Source organism: Bos indicus, chromosome 24 (genome assembly GCF_029378745.1).
Source record: "Bos indicus isolate NIAB-ARS_2022 breed Sahiwal x Tharparkar chromosome 24, NIAB-ARS_B.indTharparkar_mat_pri_1.0, whole genome shotgun sequence".
In the NCBI taxonomy this organism is placed as follows: Eukaryota; Metazoa; Chordata; class Mammalia; order Artiodactyla; family Bovidae; genus Bos; species Bos indicus.
In genome coordinates, this window is record NC_091783.1 from 24,223,178 (window position 1) to 24,245,533 (window position 22,356).

Below are 22,356 nucleotides of genomic sequence, written 5' to 3' on the forward strand. Positions count from 1 at the left end.
CCCATTTTGATCCATCTATTTGGTACAGGAGACTGGGGATAAAGCCTGAGTCTCAACCAAATGACAAGTCCGGTTAGAAGTCATTACATGAAACTGAGAGTCCAAAGGTCTCCATTCCAGCATTAAGCATGAATCATGGGTAAATCTATTGCTGCAGTTGAATAGCAAAGAAAGTTGCTTGTTTCACTTAGTTAGTGGAGAAAAGCAGATAGTATTCCAAGAATTCTTAAAATACTGATCTAAATGGATTTGGGACTGATATTGGAGAAGGCAACGGCAACCCACTCCAGTATTCTTGCTTGGAAAATCCCATGGGTGGAGGAGCCTGGTGGGCTACAGTCCATGGGGTCGCTAGCAGTTGGGCACGACTGAGCGATTTCATTTTCACTTTTCACTTTCATGCATTGGAGAAGGAAATGGCAACCCACTCCAGTACTCTTGCCTGGAGAATCCCAGGGATGGGGGACCTGATGGGCTGCCATCTGTGGGGTCGCACAGAGTCGGACACGACTGAAGCGACTTAGCAGCAGCAGCATTCCTGCTGTCTTTGAGTCTGAAAATACACAGTGGAGAATATCATTTAAATGTTCTGTGGGCTGGTGGTTAAGCTAGGCATCTTCAGGAACAAAGACAGATGTTCTTTTTTGAAAGACTGAAAATTCGATCTAGGTATCAGGGAACTGTCTCAGAGTCTCAAGATAAGAAATAGCCCAATATCAAATATCATAAAACACAAGAATACAGATTCGGTAAGTGTGAGTTAGTAGAAACAGACAGCGTAATCTTACTCAAAAAGTTTTCAGATATTGGATTGCACATGACATTATAAAATGATTTTATTTAATGGGCTTCCCTGATGGCTCATGGTAAGAATCCTCCTGCTAATGCAGGACACCCAGACTCAATCCCTGGATTAGGAAAATCCCTTAGAGGAGGAAATGGCAACCTACTCCAGTATTCTTGCCTGGAAAAATCCCATGGACAAAGGAGCCTGGCAGGCTACAGTCCATGGTGTTGCAGAGAGTTGAACATGACTTAGCAACTGAGAATATTTAATATGTTTTATGAAATAAAGAGAAGTCTGAAAATAAAAGCAAGGACTAAGAGACTATTTTTAAAAGAAAGAAAAATGGAAATAAAAAAGACTTATTAGAAATTAAAAATCTACTACTTGAAATTAAAGACTCAATAACTGGTTAAATGGTCTGTTAGACTAAGGAACAGAAAAGTAATAAATATAAATCTAGAAAAATTTACATGAAATGCATCAAAGGTACACAAGGAGAAGGAAAATATGAATTAAATACTTAAAGACATAGAGTATAACATGAAAAAGGATGATGAATATCTAACAGAAGATAATTACAGAGATAATGATGATAATACTTAATGGGATGGTGACTGACTTTTTAAAACAAAAATACTACTGTCTAATTAGGACAAAATTAAAAGGGAATGGTGTCAAACATTTCACAAATATAAGAAATTAGAAAACATTTAGAACTGTATCATTAACACTTATTAAAATTATTTTCACATAAATGAAAAAAGCTAAATTATTATTTAAAAGAAAGTAATAGCTTTTATCATATTCGGGAAAGAAGATGATATCAAAATTATTGAAATATATGACTAGAAAAATAAAAGCAAAATAAATACAAAGAAAAAACAGAAAGCCAATAACAAAATGGTTAAATAATGAAATACATATAATTCTGAAGATATACAGTGCTAAATGTTAGATCAATAAAAGAATAATCATATCAGATCAGATCAGATCAGTCGCTCAGTCCTGTCCGACTCTTGGCAACCCCCTGAATCGCAGCACGCCAGGCCTCCCTGTCCATCACCAACTCCCGGAGTTCACTGAGACTCACGTCCATGGAGTCAGTGATGCCATCCAGCCATCTCATCCTCTGTCGTCCCCTTCTCCTCCTGCCCCCAATCCCTCCCAGCATCAGAGTCTTTTCCAATGAGTCAACTCTTCGCATGAGGTGGCCAAAGAACTGGAGTTTCAGCTTTAACATCATTCCTTCCAAAGAAATCCCAGGGCTGATCTCCTTCAGAATGGACTGATTGGATCTCCTTGCAGTCCAAGGGACTCTCAAGAGTCTTCTCCAACACCACAGTACAAAAGCATCTATTCTTCGGCGCTCAGCCTTCTTCACAGTCCAACTCTCACATCCATACATGACCACAGGAAAAACCATAGCCTTGACTAGACAGACCTTTGTTGGCAAAGTAATGTCTCTGCTTTTGAATATGCTATCTAGGTTGGTCATAACTTTCCTTCCAAGGAGTAAGTGTCTTTTAATTTCATGGCTGTAGTCACCATCTGCAGTGATTTTGGAGCCCAGTAAAATAAAGTTTGACACTGTTTCCACTGTTTCCCCATCTATTTCCTATGAAGTGATGGGACCGGATGCCATGATCTTCATTTTCTGAATGTTGAGCTTTAAGCCAACTTTTTCACTCTTCACTTTCACTTTCATCAAGAGGCTTTTGAGTTCCTCTTCACTTTGTGCCATAAGGGTGGTGTCATCTGCATATCTGAGGTTATTGATATTTCTCCTGGCAATCTTGATTCCAGCTTGTGTTTCTTCCAGTCCAGCGTTTCTCATGATGTACTCTGCATAGAAGTTAAATAAACAGGGTGAAAGTATACAGCCTTGATGAACTCCTTTTCCTATTTGGAACCAGTCTGTTGTTCCATGTCCATCTCTAACTGTTGCTTCCTGACCTGCATACAAATTTCTCAAGAGGCAGATCAGGTGGTCTGGTATTCCCATCTCTTTCAGAATTTTCCACAGTTTATTGTGATCCACACAGTCAAAGGCTTTGGCATAGTCAAGAAAGCAGAAATAGATGTTTTTCTGGAACTCTCTTGCTTTTTCCATGATCCAGCGGATGTTGGCAATTTGATCTCTGGTTCCTCTGCCTTTTCTAAAACCAGCTTGAACATGAGGAAGTTCACAGTTCACATATTGCTGAAGCCTGGCTTGGAGAATTTTGAGCATTACTTTACTAGCATGTGAGATGAGTGCAATTGTGCGGTAGTTTGAGCATTCTTTGGCATTGCCTTTCTTTGGGATTGGAATGAAAACTGACCTTTTCCAGTCCTGTGGCCACTGCTGAGTTTTCCAAATTTGCTGGCATATTGAGTGCAGCACTTTCACAGCATCATCTTTCAGGATTTGGAATAGCTCAACTGGAATTCTATCACCTCCACTAGCTTTGTTTATAGTGAAGCTTTCTAAGACCCACTTGACTTCACATTCCAGGATGTCTGGCTCTAGGTCAGTGATCACACCATCGTGATTATCTGGGTCGTGAAGATCTTTATGTATAGTTCTTCTGTGTATTCTTGCCCTCTCTTCTTAATATCTTCTGCTTCTGTTAGGTCCATACCATTTCTGTCTTTTATTGAGCCCATCTTTGCATGAAATGTTCCTTTGGTATCTCTGATTTTCTTGAAGAGATCCCTAGTCTTTCTCATTCTGTTGTTTTCCTCTATTTCTTTGCATTGATTGCTGAAGAAGGCTTTCTGATCTCTTCTTGCTATTCTTTGGAACTCTGCATTCAGATGTTTATATCTTTCCTTTTTTCCTTTGCTTTTTGCTTCTCTTCTTTTCACAGCTATTTGTAAGGCCTCCCCAGACAGCCATTTTGCTTTTTTGCATTTCTGTTCCATAGGGATGGTCTTGATCCCTGTTTCCTGTACAGTGTCACGAACCTCATTCCATAGTTCATCAGGCACTCTATCTATCAGATCTAGGCCCTTAAATCTATTTCTCACTTCCACTGTATAATCATAAGGGATTTGATATAGGTCATACCTGAATGGTCTAGTGGTTTTCCCTACTTTCTTCAATTTAAGTCTGAATTTGGCAATAAGGAGTTCATGGTCTGAGCCACAGTCAGCTCCTGGTCTTGTTTTTGCTGACTGTATAGAGCTTCTCCATCTTTGGCTGCAAAGAATATAATCAGTCTGATTTCAGTGTTGACCATCTGGTGATGTCCATGTATAGAGTCTTCTCTTGTGTTGTTGGATGAGGGTGTTTGTTATGACCAGTGCATTTTCTTGGCAAAACTCTATTAGTCTTTGCCCTGCTTCATTCCGTATTCCAAGGCCAAATTTGCCTGTTACTCCAGGTGTTTCTTGACTTCCTACTTTTGCATTCCAGTCTCCTATAATGAAAAGGACATCTTTTTTGGGTGTTAGTTCTAAAAGGTCTTGTAGGTCTTCATCAACTGTTCAACTTCAGTTTCTTCAGCGTTACTGGTTGGGGCATAGACTTGGATTACTGTGATATTGAATGGTTTGCCTTGGAAACGAATAGAGATCATTCTGTCGTTTTTGAGATTGCATCCAAGTACTGCATTTCAGACTCTTTAGTTGACCATGATGGCCACTTCGTTTCTTCTCAGGGATTCCTGCCCGCAGTGGTAGATATAATGGTCATCTGAGTTAAATTCACCCATTCCAGTCCATTTCAGTTTGCTGATTCCTAGAATGTCGACATTCACTCTTGCCATCTCTTGTTTGACCACTTCCATTTTGCCTTGATTCATGGACCTGACATTCCAGGTGTCTATGCAATATTGCTCTTTACAGCATCAGACCTTGCTTCTATCACCAGTCACATCCACAGCTGGGTATTGTTTTTGCTTTGGCTCCATCCCTTCATTCTTTCTGGAGTTATTTCTTCACTGATCTCCAGTAGCATATTGGGCACGTACTGACCTGGGGAGTTTCTCTTTGAGTATCCTATCATTTTGCCTTTTCATACTGTTCATGGGGTTCTCAAGGCAAGAATACTGAAGTGGTTTGCCATTCCCTTCTCCAAAAGAATAATAATAAAGGAAATAATGGAATACCAATGGCAAGATCAGTGAAGAACACAGAGAAAATATATGAGTAAATCCAATTAGAAATGCAGATGGTATCTAAAAATGGAGCAGTGATTAATAATAAGGAAGATATACAGAACAAATGCCTTAGAGTATTATTGAAACCTTGATGTACTGGATAAATTAACAGAAAAAAATGGACTGATGAATAGATAGCCAAATATACATATAGCCATTAAAGGAAAGATATTGACTTAATAAATAAAAATCCTTTCTTGCAAAACACACACATGCATGCATACGTACATACTAGGGCAATAAAACTTTACATGCAATTTCAAACTTCCACAAAATCATAGAGAACAGAAATAAAAGAAACTACAACAGATACAAGATGCTAGCATAAATTGTAAAGCAAATTAGATGAATACAGTACAAATATGCAAAATTACAGGCCAAAATCATGAGCATATATGCAAAGTATCCTCAGTGAATCCGACACCAAAACCCACCAAGAAGTTTATTTTAAAAAAGATGGAAAGATCCCCAAGCTAGCCAACTGAAGTTTATTCCAAGAGTTCAGGGTTAGGGTAACCTTAGAGACTTAATGATATAATGAGGAAATCTTTTATATAGTTTCTCTAAAACTGTCCTAGTCTGTTAATCGACATTTAATTTAATTTATAATTTGTTTCTATTTTACTTAAAAGAAATTTCCGTATGTACCATTTCAGATATTTTTATATGGAACAAAAGTTTTTTATCCATTTATTCAAATTCCCATTTCTATTGTTTGAGAACGTTTTGTCATTTCTTCCTATAGGCCGTGCTATACTCATGGTAGGTCTGTCACTAGATCTGTGCATCTTTGTTTGTCTTAATTTTGCTGTGTGAGATCATTCTGATTTCACTATAAGATTTATTTTTGTGGATAAACATTATTTCTTATATTAATATTGATTTTTATGAGTTATTATTTTTATAATTTCAAGTGATTTTTGTAGTTTAATCCCTTTGATGGTGAATGAAGGAATACTAAAATAATTTAAGGACTTCCCAGGCTGCCCAAGAGTTTAGACTCTGCACTTCCACTGCAGGGAGCATGGGTTCCATCTGTGATAGGGGAACTAGGATCCTGCATGCCACATGGCATGGTCAAAACATAAAAATAAAAAACAAGTAATTTCTGAAACTAAAATATTTAATCAGTTCAGTTCAGTTGTTCAGTCACATCCGACTCTTTGCGACGCCATGGACTGCAGCATGCTAAGCCTCCCTGTCCATCACCAACTCCCAGAGTTTACTCAAACTCATGTCCTTTGAGTTGGTGATGCCATCCAACTATCTCATCCTCTATGGTCCCCTTCTCCTCCTTCCTTCAATCTTTCCTAGCATCAGGGTCTTTTCATGAGTCAGTTCTTCACATCAGGTGGCCAAGTATTGGAGTTTCAGCTTCAACATCAACCCTTCCAATGAACATTAAGGATTTCCTTTAAGGATGGACTGGTTGGATCTCCTTGCAGTCCAAGGGACTATCAAGAGTCTTCTCCAACACCACAGTTCAAAAGCATCAATTCTTTGGCACTCAGCTTTCTTTATAGTCCAACTCTCACTTCCATACATGGCTACTGGAAAAACCATAGCCTTGACTATACGGACCTTTGTTGGCAAAGTAATGCCTCTGCTTTTTTATATTCATATTTCATATCTACTATCAAACAAAGATGTCCTTCTGGAGCTTTTGTTTTAAATTTAGATTTTCTTTTTGTCCTTTCACCGTATGTCTAGAACATGAGGCCTATTTGAGAGATATAATAGAACTACGATGGCACTTTGAAGATAAAACTCGTCAACGAAAACATCTGGAAGAGCAAAAGGAGAAATTAGCAGAAACTAATTCAAAGCTTAAAGCAGACATAGACTATATGATTAAACAGCACCCTCTACTGCTTGCAAAGCGAGACCACGAACTTATATCTCTGAGGGAATATTACCAGAAAAAATTTGAGGTAAGTGAATAAAGAAATGGCTGTACATTTTACAGATTGTTTCTTAATTATAAGATTTTAGCTCTAAGAAGTTAACATACGTTGAAAGGTTCCATTCTCATTGAAAATTGGCCTACTATTTATCTTTTAAAGAAATTATCAATCAATACAGTTGATTGATATTCATTTAAAGTGTGTCTTCTTACCTTACGTTTAAACTTAAAAATATTAATTGTATTTAGTCTGTCTACTAATATGATTTTGGAGGTATTAAACAATGTGGTATTCAGTTCAGTTCAGTTCAGTCGCTCAGTCGTGTCCGACTCCTTGCGAGCCCATGAATTTGAAGCTATAAATTGAACTGAGAAAGAATGGAAGTATACTATATCAGTAAACTTCATTCCTGATGAAAACATAAAACCTACATGTAAAGTCTTTTTAATGATTAACATTTAATCTCCTCTTGTGGGATCATATCATAGAAAAATAAATTATTTCTCATGGCTACTAAATGGACAAATTTAATTTTGTATCATGTTTGTTCTTGATCATTTAAAGTTAGTAAATTAAGTCATTAAATGTCTCCTATACTTGTTCCATTTTCCTTCATCATTCTCCAAAAGATAACCTCATCATGAACTTCTGTTTCCAGTCAAAATTTGAACAATTTTATACACACATATACATCTTATATACACTACATACTGTTTATCAAACATTCTGTAACTTTCTGTAATGTTTTTTGTTTGCTGTGTGCTTAGTTGTTCAGTCATGTATGACTCTCTGTGACCCCGGGGACTGTAGTCTGCCAGGCTCCTCCTACTGGCAGGGTATGGCCTTCCAGGCTCCTCTGTCCAAGGGAATTCTCTTGGTGTGAATACTGGAGTAGTTGCCATGCCCTTCTACAGGGAACCTTCCCAACCCAGGGATCGAACCCAGGTCTCCCATGTTGCAGGCGGATTCTTTACCATCTGAGCCACCAGAGAAGCCCAAGAATACTGGAGTGGGTAACCTATCCTTTCTCCAGAGGATCTTCCCGACCCAGGAATCAAGCCAGTGTCTCCTACATTGCAGGTGGATTCTTTACCAGCTGAGCTATTTATTTTTTAATCTGCCGTTATTCTGGAGCTCCAGCTACTATCGATATACACAGATTTAGTCCATTCATTTTACTTTCCAATTCCACCAAATAGATATCTCTGGTCTTGTGTGTTATTTCCCATATTTAGCTACAGTGCTGATTTGACTATAAACAATAAGGAGCCCTGATCATGTTCCTTTTTGTGCATGTGAATTTTTCTTGGCTACATGTCTAGTGGAGTATTTACTGAGTCCTGGGTTATATACACTTTCAACTTCATTAGTTAAAATCACACTGCTCTCCAGAGTGTCTTTGACAGTTTATATTCTTAAAGTAGTAGCAGTGCTGGAGATGTCCCATTTATCTACTGTGAACAAAGGTTCTAGCAGTATCCTTTTTTTAATCATAATAGACCCCTTATTTAATACTGGACAGGGAAGCCTGACATGCTGCAGTCCATGGGGTCACAAAAAGTTGGAAACAACTAAGTGACTGAACAAAAAACAACAAGTAGCCCCCGTTAGTTGGATGGCAGTGTGTCAGGGTAAAGGTCATTTCTCAATTTGCCTTTACTCATGATATTTCTAATGCGATGCACGTAGTGGTAATACAGGGTTTTTCTGGGAAAGCTTTTTGAAATGGACTGACTCAGTCAGAAGCCACACCCTTTTGTATTCAGCCATTTTGTAAACTTACAGCAACCCCGATATGACAGCTGCAGTTCTGACGTACATTTTATAGCACAGGGCAACCTTGAGAACGGAGGCCAGTATCCACGATGGCTGAATAGAAAGGCAGAAGAAGCCGTGTATCCATTTCTAGGAGAAAAAAAGAAACTGAAGGCTTGTTCATTTGACTTATTTCTCCTACAACAAACCCAATCCTAACTGTTACACCTTACATTTTTGTCAAGGTTTTGTTGTGACACTTTAAATTTTGTCAATAGGTGTGTGAATTGGTATCCCTAAAGTAATTTTAGTGTGTTTCTCCCTGATAGTGGACATAGATATGCCTAGGGAGGGAAAGCACAGTTGTTGAAGATCACACTTGTGAATGGGTTCAGTTCAGTTCACTCAAGAGTCATGTCCAACTCTTTGCGACCCCATGGACTGCCGCACGCCAGGCTTCCCTGTCTATCATGAACTCCCGGAGCTCACTCAAACTCATGTCCATTGAGTCAATGATGCCATCAACCATCTCATCCTCTGTTGTCCCCTTCTCCTCCTGCCTTCAAACTTTTCCAGGATCAGGGTCTTTTCCAATGAGTCAGTTCTTCGCATCAGGTGGCCAAAGTATTGGAGTTTTAGCTTCAGCATCAGTCCTTCCAATAAATATTCAGGACTGATTTCCTTGAGGACTGACTGCTTGGATCTCCTTGCAGTCCAAGGGACTCTCAAGAGTCTCCTCCAACACCACGGTTCAAAAGCATCAATTCTTCAGTGCTCAGATTTCTTTATGGTCCAACACTCACACATCCATACACGGCTACTGGAAAAACCATAGCTTTGACTAGATGGACCTTTTGTTGGCAAAAGTAATGTCTCTGCTTTTTAATATGCTATCGGATGGTCATAGCTTTTCTTCCAAGGAGCAAGTGTGTTTTAATTTTATGGCTGCAGTCATCATCTGCAGTGATTTTAGACCCCAGGAAAATAAAGTTGGTCACTATTTCCATTGTTTCCCCATCTACTTGCCATGAAGTGATGGGACTGGATGCCATGATCTTAGTTTTTGAAAGTTGAGTTTTAAGCCAAATTTTTCACTCTCCCCTTTCACTTTCATCAAGAGGCTCTTTAGTTCCTCTTCACTTTCTGCAATAAGGGTAGTGTCATCTGCAAATCTGAGGTTATTGATATTTCTCCCGGCAATCTTGATTCCAGCTTGTGCTTCATCCAGCCCAGCATTTTGCTTGATGTACTCTGCATATAAGTTAAATAAGCAGGGTGACAGTATACAGCTTTGACATACTCCTTTCCCAATTTGGAACCAGTTCATTGTTCCATGTCCAGTTATAACTGTTGCTTCTTGACCTGCATACAGATTTCTCAGGAGGCAGGTAAGGTGATCTGGTATTCCAATCGCTTGAAGAATTTTCCACAGATTTTGTGATCTAGGCAGTCAAAGGCTTTGGCATTATCAATAAAGCAGAAGTAGATGGGTTGTTTTTTTTTTTTTGGAATTCTCTTGATTTTCTTATGATCCAACGGATGTTGAGAATTTGATCTCTGGTTCCTCTGCTTTTTCTAAATCCAGCTTGAACATCTGGAAGTTCTCCGTTCACGTACTGTTGAAGCCAGGCTTGGAGAATTTGGGGCATTACTTTGCTAGTGTGTGAGATGAGTGTAATTGTGTGGTAGTTTGAACATTCTTTGGCATTGCCCTTCTTTGGGACTGGAATGAAAACTGACCTTTTCCAGTCTTGTGACCACTGATGATTTTTCCAAATTTGCTGGCAATATTGAGTGCAGCACTGTTGCAGCATCATCTTTTCAGATTTGAAATAGCTCAACTGGAATTTAATCACCTCCACTAGCTTTGTTCATAGTGATGCTTCCTAAGGCCCTCTTGACTTTGCCTTCCAGGATATCTGGCTCTAGGTGAGTGATCACACCTTCATGGTTTTCTGGGTCATGAAGATCTTTGTTGTATACTTCTTCTGTGTATTCTTGCCACCTCTTCTAAATATCATCTGCTTCTGTTAGGTCCGTCCATTTCTGTCCTTTATCGTGCTCATCTTTGCATGAAATGTCCCCTTGGTATCTCTAATTTTCTTGAAGAGTTCTCTAGTCTTTTCCATTCTATTGTTTTCCTCTATTTCTTTGCACTGACCACTGAGGAAGTCTTTCTTATCTTTCCTTGCTATTCTTTGGAATTTTGCATTCAAATGGGTATATCTTTCCTTTTCTCCTTTGCCCTTTGTGTCTCTTCTTTTCTCAGCTATTTGTAAGGCCTCCTCAGACAACCATTTTGCCTTTTTGCATTTCTTTTTCTTGCAGATGGTCTTGATCACTGCCTCCTATATAGTGTCACGAACCTCTGGCCATAGTTCTTCAGGCACTCTGTCTATCAGATTTAATCCCTTGAATCTATTTGTCAGTTTCACTGTATCATCCTAAGTGTTTTGATATATTCATACCTGAATGGTATAGTGGTTTTCCCTACTTTCTTCAATTTAAGTCTGAACTTTGCAATTAGAAGTTCATGATCTGAGCCACAGTCAGCTCCCAATCTTGTTTTTGTTGATTATAGAGCTTCTCCATCTTTGGCTGCAAAGAATATAATCAATCTAAATTCGGTATTGACCATCTGGTGAATGGGAGGAAAATTTAAAAATGTATTCTCACAGATCAAGAAAATAGTAACCTTTGTGTAGAGATTATCAGTGGTGCTCTGATGGTTGATATTTTCTGTAAACTTGACTGGGCCAGGATGCTCAGGTTTTGATCAGATATTATTCTAGGTGTTTTGTGAAGTTTTTTATCTTTTTGGATGAGATTAACATTTAAATCAATAATCTTTTAATAAAGTAGATAGGCAAGAAAAATAAATAAAAGGATCTAGACTGGAAAAGAAGTAAAATTATTTGCAGAAGACACATTCTTCTATATAGAAAATTGTAAAGAATTCACAAAACAAACTATAGAGTAAAAACAAGTTTAATGAAGTTGTAGATTCAATCTCAATACAAAACTCAGTTTTATTTTCATATACTAGTTGTGAAGAATACAAAAATGGAGTTAAGAAAACAGTTTTCTTTGATAAAATATGAATAAATTTAACCAATAAGCTGAAAGACTTGTTCACTAAAAACTATAATATTTTGCTGAAATCAATTAAATTAGACTTAAATGAACAGAAAAGTAACCCGTGTTCACAGATTTGACTTTATATTGTTTAGATGTCAGTAGTACCCATAGCTATCTTCAGATTAAATGGAGTTTCTGACAGAGTCTCAAAGAGCTTTTTGCAGAAATGGGAAAGCCTGTTCTAACATTCATTTAAAGTTGTAGGAGGTCGCAAATAGCCAAAACAGTCTTGAAAAGGAAGGACACCTTTGAGAACTCACAGCTTCTGATTTCAAGACTAACTACAAAGCTTTAAGAAGCAAAAATGAGTGTCATTTAATAAATACAGGAAAGTAGTTCAGTGGGGTAGTGATGAGATTCTAGAAATAAACCAATATATCTGTGGTTAGTTGATTTTGACAAGGGTGGAGAGACCATTTGTTGAAATGAGTAGTCTCTTCAATACATGGTAATGGGACATTGGATATCCACATGCATTCAAAGAGTAAAGTTGGACCTCTGCTTCCTAGCACATACAAAAATTAATTTAAAATGGATCATAACTTTACACATAACAACTAAAACTGTAAAACTCTTAAAAGGAAAGTGAAGTCACTCAGTCGTGTCCAACTCTTTGCGACCCCTTAGACTGTAGCCTACCAGGCTCCTCCATCCATGGGATTTTTCCAGGCAATAGTACTGGAGTGGATTGCCATTTCCTTCTCCAGGGGATCTTCCCAACCCAGGGCTCAAACCCAGGTCTCCCGCATTGTAGACAGACGCTTTACCGTCTGAGCCACTTAAAAGGAAACTTGTGGATAAATCTTTATGACCTAGAATTTGAGAATGAATTTAGATATGACACTAAAAGCATAAGCAACATTAGAGAAACTGGACTTCATCAAAATTAAAACCTTTTGTACAGCTAGGTACGCTATCAAAAAGGTAAAAAAACAACCTAGAGAATGAGAGAAAATATTGCAAATTATATATAATTTTATTTTAATGTATGTACTAGTTATATATTAATTTTGTACTAATATATACTTATTATATAATAATATTATATTAATATATACTAATTCTATATTAATATATCTTCCTACAGATTTGTAGTAAGTTTTAAAATCAGAAAGTGTGAGTTCTCTAAGGTGCCCTTCCTTTTCAAGACTGTTCTGGCTACCTGAGGACGCCCCTGCAATTTCATATGAATGTTAAAATAGGCTTTTCCATTTCTGCAAAGAGCTTTTTGAGACTTCATCAGAGGTTGCATTTCATCTGAAGATAGCTTTGGGTACTACCGACACCTTAAAAACATGTAGTACCCAGAATATATGAAGAACTTTTATAATTCAACAGCTAAAAAAGATAAACACCCCATTTTAAAATGGACAAAAGACTTAAGTAGATGTATCTCTGAAAGACAGAAATGAGCAGCAAACACATGAAATGACAGATGCTCAACATCATTAGCCATCAGGAAAATTCAAACCAAAACCACAATGATGTAACTACTCATGCCCATTAGGATGCGATTAAAAATAGAGTGCAAAATAACCAATTTGGGTGAGGATGTAGAGAAACTTGAACCATTGTACTTTGCTGAACGTAAAATGGTGCAGCCACTGTAGAAAACAGCTTGGTGTTTCCTAAAAAAGTAAAATAGAATTAACATATGCTTTAGCAACTCCAAGCCAAGATATATACCCCTAAAGAATTGAAAACTGATGTTAAAAAACAAAACCTTGTGCAGAAATGTGCTTACCAGCACTGTCTACAATAGACAAAAAGCAAAATCATTCCAGTGCCCATCAATTGATGTATGACTAAACAAAATGTGATATAACCATACCATGGAGTAGTAGTCAGTCATAAAAAAGAATGAAATACTGGTACAGATCACAACATGGATAAACTTCAAAACATTATGCTAAATAAATAAGCCAGACACAAAAGATTGCATATCGTATGATTTCGTTTACCTGAAATATCCAGAATAGGTAAATCCATAAAGACAGAAAGCAAATTAGATTGCTAGGGGCTCGGGGAAGTGTAAGATAGAGTTTTGTTTGTAATAAAGCTTTGCTTTTTCTGTTTTATTCTGCTGTCTTGACTGAGACCTTAGCTAGAGGCCTGCTGAAGTAACCCAGCTACTTAAATAATGCAAGGCCTCTTGTCAATGTGCTTGAGCCTCAGTACATTGCAAACCAACCTCAGTGGCTTAAGGTGACTTTCAGATTCTACAAGCAGCTTAGTCACATAACACAGTGGAGCCACAGAAATATTGTTAACATCAATGTAGAGAGTATCCATGTGGGACAGCTGAACCACTCCCACAATGAGCCAGCCAAGGAGCTTTCCATATGAATTTGCCTCATACGATATAAGCAAAACCCCCAAACCTGAGATCACCCCAGCAATACCTACAAGACAGATTGGATACAGGGAGTTATTTCTTGCTTTTCTTCCTTTCATGGTGTAAATTTCCTGAGCTCTGTGTTTGCTTATCTTATCATCTTGGTATAATCCTTGCTCTCTGCTTGACTGTATAGCCCTGCATTTCTGTGCCTAAAGGAAAATCTTGTAGTTTACTAAAATCTGTACTATTCTAAAAATTAATGTGAACATAAATAACACTATTGCATAGGAACCTGGAATGTTAGGTCCATGAATCAAAGTAAATTGGAAATGGTCAAACAGGAGATGGCAAGAGTGAACATCAACATTTTAGGAATCGGCGAACTAAAATAACTGGAATGGGTGAATTTAACTCAGATGACCATTATATCTACTCCTGTGGGCAAGAATCCCTTAGAAGAAATAGAATAGCCCTCATAGTCAACAGAAGAGTCCTAAATACTGTACTTGAGTGCAGTCTCAAAAATGACAGAATGATCTCTGTTCATTTCCAAGGCAAACCATTCAATATCACAGTAATCCAAGTCTATGCCCCAACCACTAATGCCAAAGAACCTGAATTTAAACTGTTCTATGATGACGTATAGGACTTTCTAGAACTAACACCAAAAAAGATGCCCTTGTCATCATAGTGAACTGGAATGCAAAAGTAGGAAGTCAAGAGATACCTGGAGTAACAGGCAAGTTTGGCCTTGGAGTACAAAATGAAGCAGGGCAAAGGCTGACAGAGTTTTGCCAAGAGAACACACTGGTCATAGCAAAGACCCTCTTCAACAACACAAGACATGAATCTACACGTAGACATCACCAGATGGTTAATACCAAAATCAGATTGATTATGTTCTTTGTAGTCAAAGATGGAGAAGCTATATACAGTCAGCAAAAACAAGACCAGGAGCTGACTGTGGCACAGACCATGAACTCCTTATTGCCAAATTCAGACTTCAATTGAAGGAAGTAGGGTAAACCACTAGACCATTCAGGTATGAAATATATCAAATCACTTAGGATTATACAGTGAAAGTGACAAACAGATTCAAGGGATTAGATCTGACAGAGTGCCTTAAGAAATATGGCCAGAGTTTTGTGACATTGTATAGTAGGCAGTGATCAAAACCATCTGCAAGAAAAAGAAATGCAAAAAGGCAAAATGGTTGTCTGAGGAGGCCTTACAAAGAGAAAAGAAGAGAAAGCTAAAGGCAAAGGAGAAAAGGAAAGATACACCCATTTGAATGCAAAATTCCAAAGACTAGCAAGGAGAGATAAGAAAGACTTCCTCAGTGGTCAGTGCAAAGAAATAGAAGAAAACAATAGAATGGGAAAGACTTGAGAACTCTCCAAGAAAATTAGAGATACCAAGGGAACATTTCATGCAAAGATGAGCACGATAAAAGACAGAAATGGTATGGACCTAACAGAAGCAGATGATATTTAGAAGAGGTGGCAAGAATACACAGAAGTATACAACAAAGATCTTCATGACCCAGAAAACCATGAAGGTGTGATCACTCACCTAGAGCCAGATATCCTGGAATGCAAAGTCAAGAGGGCCTTAGGAAGCATCACTATGAACAAAGCTAGTGGAGGTAATCGAATTCCAGTTGAGGTATTTAAAATCATTAAAAGATGATGCTGTTAAAGTGCCATATACAATATGCCAGCAAATTTGGAAAACTCATCAGTGGCTACAGGACTGGAATAGGTCAGTTTTCTCATTCAACCCAAAGAAAGGCAATGCCAAAGAATGTTCAAACTACCACACAATTACACTCATCTCACACGCTAGCAAAGTAATACTCAAAATTCTCCAAGCCTGGCTTCAACAGTACGTGAACAGAGAACTTCTAAATGTTCATGCTGGATTTAGAAAAGGCAGAGGTACCAGAGTCAAATTGCCAACATCCATTGGATCATAGAAAAACAGGAGAATTCCAGGAAAACATCTACTTCTGCTTTATTGACTACGCCAAAGCCTTTGACTGTCTAGATCACAACAAACTGTGGAAAATTCTTCAAGAGATGGGAATACCAGATCACATTACCTGCCTCCAGAGAAGTCCGTATGCAGGTCAAGAAGCAACCATTAAAACTGGATGTAGAACAACGAACTGGTTCCAAATTGGGAAAGGAATACATCCAGGCTTTATATTGTCACACTCTTTATTTAAGATATAAGCAGAATACATCATGCAAATTGCCAGACTGGATGAAGCACAAGCTGGAATCAAGATCGCCAGGAGAAATATCAATAACCTCAGGTATGCAGATGACACCACCCTTATGGCAGAAAGGAACAAGGAACTAAAGTGCCTCTTGATGAAAGTGAAAGAGGAAAGTGAAAAGCTGGCTTAAAACTCAACATTCAAAAAACTAATATCATGGCATCTGATCCCATCACTTCATGGCAAATAGATGGTGAAACAATGGAAACAGTGACCGACTTTATATTCTTGGACTCCAAAATCACTGCAGATGATGACTGCAGCTGTGAAATTAAAAGATGCTTGCTCCTTGAGAGAAAAGAAATGACTATCCTAGACAGCATATTAAAAACCAGAGATATTACTTTGCCTACAAAGGTCTATCTAGTCAAAGGTATGGTTTTTCCAGCAGTCATGTATGGATGTGAGAACTGGAGTATAAAAAAAGCTGAGCACCAAATAATTGATGCTTTTGAACTGTGGTGTTGGAGGAGACTCTTGAGAGTCCCTTGGACTGCAAGTATATCCAAGCAGTCCATCCTAAAGGAAATCAGTCCTGAATATTCTTTGGATGGAGTGATGCTAAAGATGAAGCTCCAACACTTTGGCCACCTGATGCGAAGAACGTACTCATTGGAAAAGACCCTGATGCTGGGAAAGATTGAGAGCAGGAGGAGAAGGGGATGACAGAGGATGAGATGGTTGGATGGCATTACTGACTCAATGGACATGAGTTTGAGTAAACTCTGGGAGTTTGTGATGAATAGGGAAGCCTGGCATGCTGCAGTCCATGGGGTAGCAAAGAGTCAGACATGATTGAATGACTGAACTGAACTGAAGGACAATTTTGCCTCCCTGTTGGCTCAGATGATAAAGAATTTGACTGCAATGTGGGAGAATTTGATCTCTAGGTCAGGATCATCCTCTGGAGAAGGGCATGGCAACCCACTCCAGCATTCTTGAGAATCCCACGGACAGAGTAGCCCTGTGGGCTATAGTCCATGGGGCCGCAAAGAGGCAGACACATTTGAGCAACTCTCACTCACTCACTCAACTCAAGTACAGTTTTATTTCCTTCTGTTCATAATCTGTATACATTTTGCTGTATTGCTTTTAATAAGGCTTGGTCCTTTCTTGGCCAAGATCTCCAGTGACTGAAGTGAAGTATTAATTGCTCAGTTGTGTATGACTCTTTGGGACCCCATGCCCTCCAGAATCCTATGTCTGTGGAATTCTCCAGGCAAGAATATTGGAGTGGGTAGCCATTTCCTTCTGCAGGGAATCTTCCTGACAAGGATTGAACCCAGGTCTCCTGCATTGCTGACTGTAAGTGGTAATATTTTGCATCATTGTCACAGTCCCGGTTTCAAAGGGGAAGCATTAAAACAATCTTTTTTATATTCAGGAAGATGTTACATCTTACTCAAGATGTTGCTAGATTTGATTTGCTAATTATTTGCTTAGGGGATTAAGTCTAAGTTCATGAATAAGAAAATAGTATAATTGTTTAATACTGTCCTTGTCAGGTTTTGTTTTTAAGGGTTTGCTAGGAGAAGGCAATGGCACCCCACTCCAGTACTCTTGCCTGGAAAATCCCATGGATGGAGGAGCCTGGCAGGCTGCAGTCCATGGGGTCGCTGAGGGTCAGACATGACTGAGCGACTTCACTTTCACTTTTCACTTTCATGCAATGGAGAAGGAAATGGCAACCCACTCCAGTGTTATTGCCTGGAGAATCCCAGGGACGGGGGAGCCTGGTGGGCTTCCGTCTATGGGGTTGCACAGAGTCGGACACGACTGAAGCGATGCAGCAGCAGCAGCAGCATATTTAAAGGTAACTTGGGAGTATTTCTTCTTTCTCTACTATCTGGAAGAGTTTGCAAAAGGCTAAGATTATTGATGGCATCTAGCTAAAGTTTTCCAGTTTTGTTTTTTGTTTGTTTTGGAAAGGTTTTTAATTACAAATTAAATTTCCTCAATAAGACTCTTTAGATATTCTATTTATTCCTGTGTCCATTTTGGTTATTTCTAGTTTTATAAGATTATGTCCATTTCATCAAAATTTTGTACTTTTTTGGAACAGAGACTTTCTTAGTATTCTTTTGTTTCCTATGCTGTACTGTGCTTAATTCTTCACTTCTGTCTGACTCTGTGCAACCCCATGGACTGTAGCCCACCAGGCCCCTTTGTCCATGGGGAGTCTCCAGTTGCAAATGCCAGAGTGGGTTGCCATGCCCTCCTCCAGGGGATCTTCCTAACTCAGGGATCAAACCCAGGTCTCCTGCATTGCAGGCAGAGTCTTAACCATCTGAGCCACCAGGGAAGCCCAAGAATACTGCAGTGGGTAGCCTATCCTTCTCCAGGAGTACTTCCCAACGCAGGAATCAAACCGGAGTCTCCTGCATTGCAGGCGGATTCTTTATCAGCTGAGTTACCAGGGAAGCCTATTTTGTTTCCTATAAGTCTATAGAATATGTTGTTTAGTTGCTCAGTCGTGTCTGACTGTTTTGTAACCCCATGGACTTCAGCCTGCCGGGCTTCTATGTCCATGGGATTTTGCAGGCAAGAATACTGGAGTGGGATGCCATTTCCTACTCCAGGGAATCTTTCTGATCCAGGGATAGAACCCATGTCTCCTGCAAGTCTCCTGCATTGCAGGCAGATTCTTTATTGCTTAGCCACTGGGGATATGTAGTGGTCTCCTTTTTCATTCCTGGTATTTATTTGTGCCTTCTCTTTTTTTCCTCTTGAACATGATACATTTCATCCATCACCGTACAGTTACACATTTCACCCATTTTGCCCTCCTTTTCTCTGTTGTCTGTACCTGCTTGTTTGTTTTGGTTTGGTTTGTTCACTTATTTGGATGTTTTTGTTTGTTTTTTATATTCTGCATATAAGCTAAATCATATGATATTTGTCTTTTCTCCATGTGACTTATTTCTCTTAGGATAATACCCTCAAGGTCTTCCATGTTGTCACAAATGGCAAGATTTCTTTCTTTTTTTGTGATTGAGTAGTATGCTTTCAAACCAGTCAATCCTAAAGGAAATCAACCCTGAATATTCTTTGGAAGGACTGGTAATGAAGCTGAAGTTCCAGTACTTTGGCCACCTAATGCAAGGAACCAACTCATTAGAACAGGTCCTGATGTTGGGAAAGATTGAGGGCAAGAGGAAAAGGGGGTGATAGAGGATGAGATGGTTAGATGGCATCACTAACTCAGTGGACATGAGTTTGAGCAAACTCAGGGAGATAGTCGCTTCAGGACAGGGAAGCCTGGCGTGCTGCAGTTCATGTTGCAAAGAGTCAGATATGACTTAGTGACTGAACAACAGCAACAAGTATTCATTCTATATACCACATCTCTTTATGCATTCATTCCTTGATGGAATCTTCAATTGTGTGGCTATTATAAATAGTGGTGCAGTGAACACAAGGGTGCGTATATCTTTTCAAATTAGTGTTTTCACATAACTTGGGTTAATACCCCAAAGTGGACTAGCTGGTCATATCCTAGTCCTCTTAATTTTTTGAGGTGTCTCCCTACTGTTTTCCATAGTGGCTGCACTAATTTACATTCCCACTAACAGTGCTCAGGGTTCTCTTTTCTCCACATTCTCTCAACACCTGTTATTTCATCTTTTATTTTTTTGTATATGTAATAACCATCATCATGGTCATTAGGTAAAATCTCATGGTGTTAATTTTTTCATTTCCATAATACTTAGTAATGTTGAACACTTTTTCATGTATGTGCCTATTGGTCATCTGTATATCTTCTTCAGAAAAATGTGTACTGCTGTCCACCTGAAACTAATGCAACATTATAAATCAATTATACCCTAATAAGAATTTAAAAAAGAATGTAACAAGACGACAGCACCCCCCAAAGAAGTCTATTCAGCCCTTCGGACCATTTTTAAAAATTATGGTTGATTTACAATGTTGTATTAATTTCTGCTGTACATCAAAATGATTCAGTTAACATGTACATACATATATATTATTTTTTTATTCTTTTCCATTATAGCTTATCACAGAATATTGAATATAGTTCCTTGTGCTATACAGTAGGACTTGTTGTTTATCCCCTTTGCCCATTTTTATTTGAGTATTTGGTTGTATTGCTGTTGACATGTATGAGTTCTTTATATATTTGGATATTAACCTCATATTGAATATATGATTTGCAAATACCTTCTCCTATTGGGTAGGTTGTCTTTTTGTTTTGTTGATGGTTTCCTTTGCTGTACAGATTATGTAATTATGTATCAGATCAGATCAGTCACTCAGTCATGTCCAACTCTTTGCGACCCCATGAATAGCAGCACGCCAGGCCTCCCTGTCCATCACCAACCCCCAGAGTTCACTCAGACTCACATCCATCGAGGCAGTGATGCCATCCAGCCATCTCATCCTCTGTCATCCCCTTCTCCTCCTGCCCCCAATCCCTCCCAGCATCAGAGTCTTTTCCAATGAGTCAACTCTTTGCATGAGGTGGCCAAGTACTGGAGTTTCAGCTTTAGCATCATTCCTTCCAAAGAAATCCCAGGGCTGATCTCCTTCAGAATGGACTGCTTGGATCTCCTTGCAGTCCAAAGGACTCTCAAGAGCCTTCTCCAACACCACAGTTCAAAAGCATCAATTCTTCTGTGCTCAGCCTTCTTCACAGTCCAACTCTCACATCCATACATGTCCACAGGAAAAACATAGCCTTGACTAGACGAACCTTTGTTGGCAAAGTAATGTCTCTGCTTTTCAATATGCTATCTAGGTTGGTTATAACTTTCCTTCCAAGGAGTAAACATCTTTTAATTTCATGGCTGTAGTCACCATCTGTAGTGATTTTGGAGCCCAGAAAAATACAGTCTGACACTGTTTCCACTGTTTCCCATCTATTTCCCATGAAGTGGTGGGACTAGATGCCATGATCTTCATTTTCTGAATGCTGAGCTTTAAGCCAACTTTTTCACTCTCCACTTTCACTTTCATCAAGAGGCTTTTGAGTTCCTCTTCACTTTCTGCCATAAGGGTGGTGTCATCTGCATATCTGAGGTTATTGATATTTCTCCCGGAAATCTTGATTCCAGCTTGTGTTTCTTCCAGTCCAGCGTTTCTCATGATGTACTCTGCATAGAAGTTAAATAAGCAGGGTGACAATATACAGCCTTGATGTACTCCTTTTCCTATTTGGAACCAGTCTGTTGTTCCATGTCCAGTTCTAACTGTTGCTTCCTGACCTGCATACAAATTTCTCAAGAGGCAGGTCAGGTGGTCTGGTATTCCCATCTCTTTCAGAATTTTCCACAGTTTCTTGTGATCCACACAGTCAAAGGCTTTGGCATAGTCAAGAAAGCAGAAATAGATGTTTTTCTGGAACTCTCTTGCTTTTTCCATAATCCAGCCGATGTTGGCAATTTGATCTCTGGTTCCTCTGCCTTTTCTAAAACCAGCTTGAACCTCAGGAAGTTCATGGTTCACATATTGCTGAAGCCTGGCTTGGAGAATTTTGAGCATTACTTTACTAGCATGTGAGATGAGTGCAATTGTGTGGTAGTTTGAGCATTCTTTGGCACTGCCTTTCTTTGGGATTGGAATGAAAGCTGACCTTTTCCAGTCCTGTGGCCACTGCTGAGTTTTCCAAATTTGCTGGCATATTGAGTGCAGCACTTTCACAGCATCATCTTTCAGGATTTGGAATAGCTCAACTGGAATTCTATCACCTCCACTAGCTTTGTTGGTAGTGATGCTTTCTAAGGCCCACTTGACTTCACATTCCAGGATGTCTGGCTCTAGGTCAGTGATCACACCATCGTGATTATCTGGGTCATGAAGATCTTTTTTGTACAGTTCTTCTGTGTATTCTTGCCACCTCTTCTTAATGTCTTCTGCTTCTGTTAGGTCCATACCATTTCTGTCTTTTATTGAGCCCATCTTTGCATGAAATGTTCCTTTGGTATCTCTGATTTTCTTGAAGAGATCCCTAGTCTTTCTCATTCTGTTGTTTTCCTCTATTTCTTTGCATTGGT

General features: G+C 38.9%; 1 protein-coding gene across 1 annotated transcript in view; it reads left to right on the plus strand.

The window, feature by feature from the left end:
- Positions 1-22,356, plus strand: part of CCDC178 (coiled-coil domain containing 178) — a 417,287-nt gene that overhangs the window by 77,304 nt on the left and 317,627 nt on the right. The window contains exon 8 of the mRNA XM_070778765.1: positions 6,640-6,860. Coding sequence (XP_070634866.1) covers positions 6,640-6,860 — 221 coding nt within the window. The remainder of the gene's footprint in view (positions 1-6,639; positions 6,861-22,356) is intronic.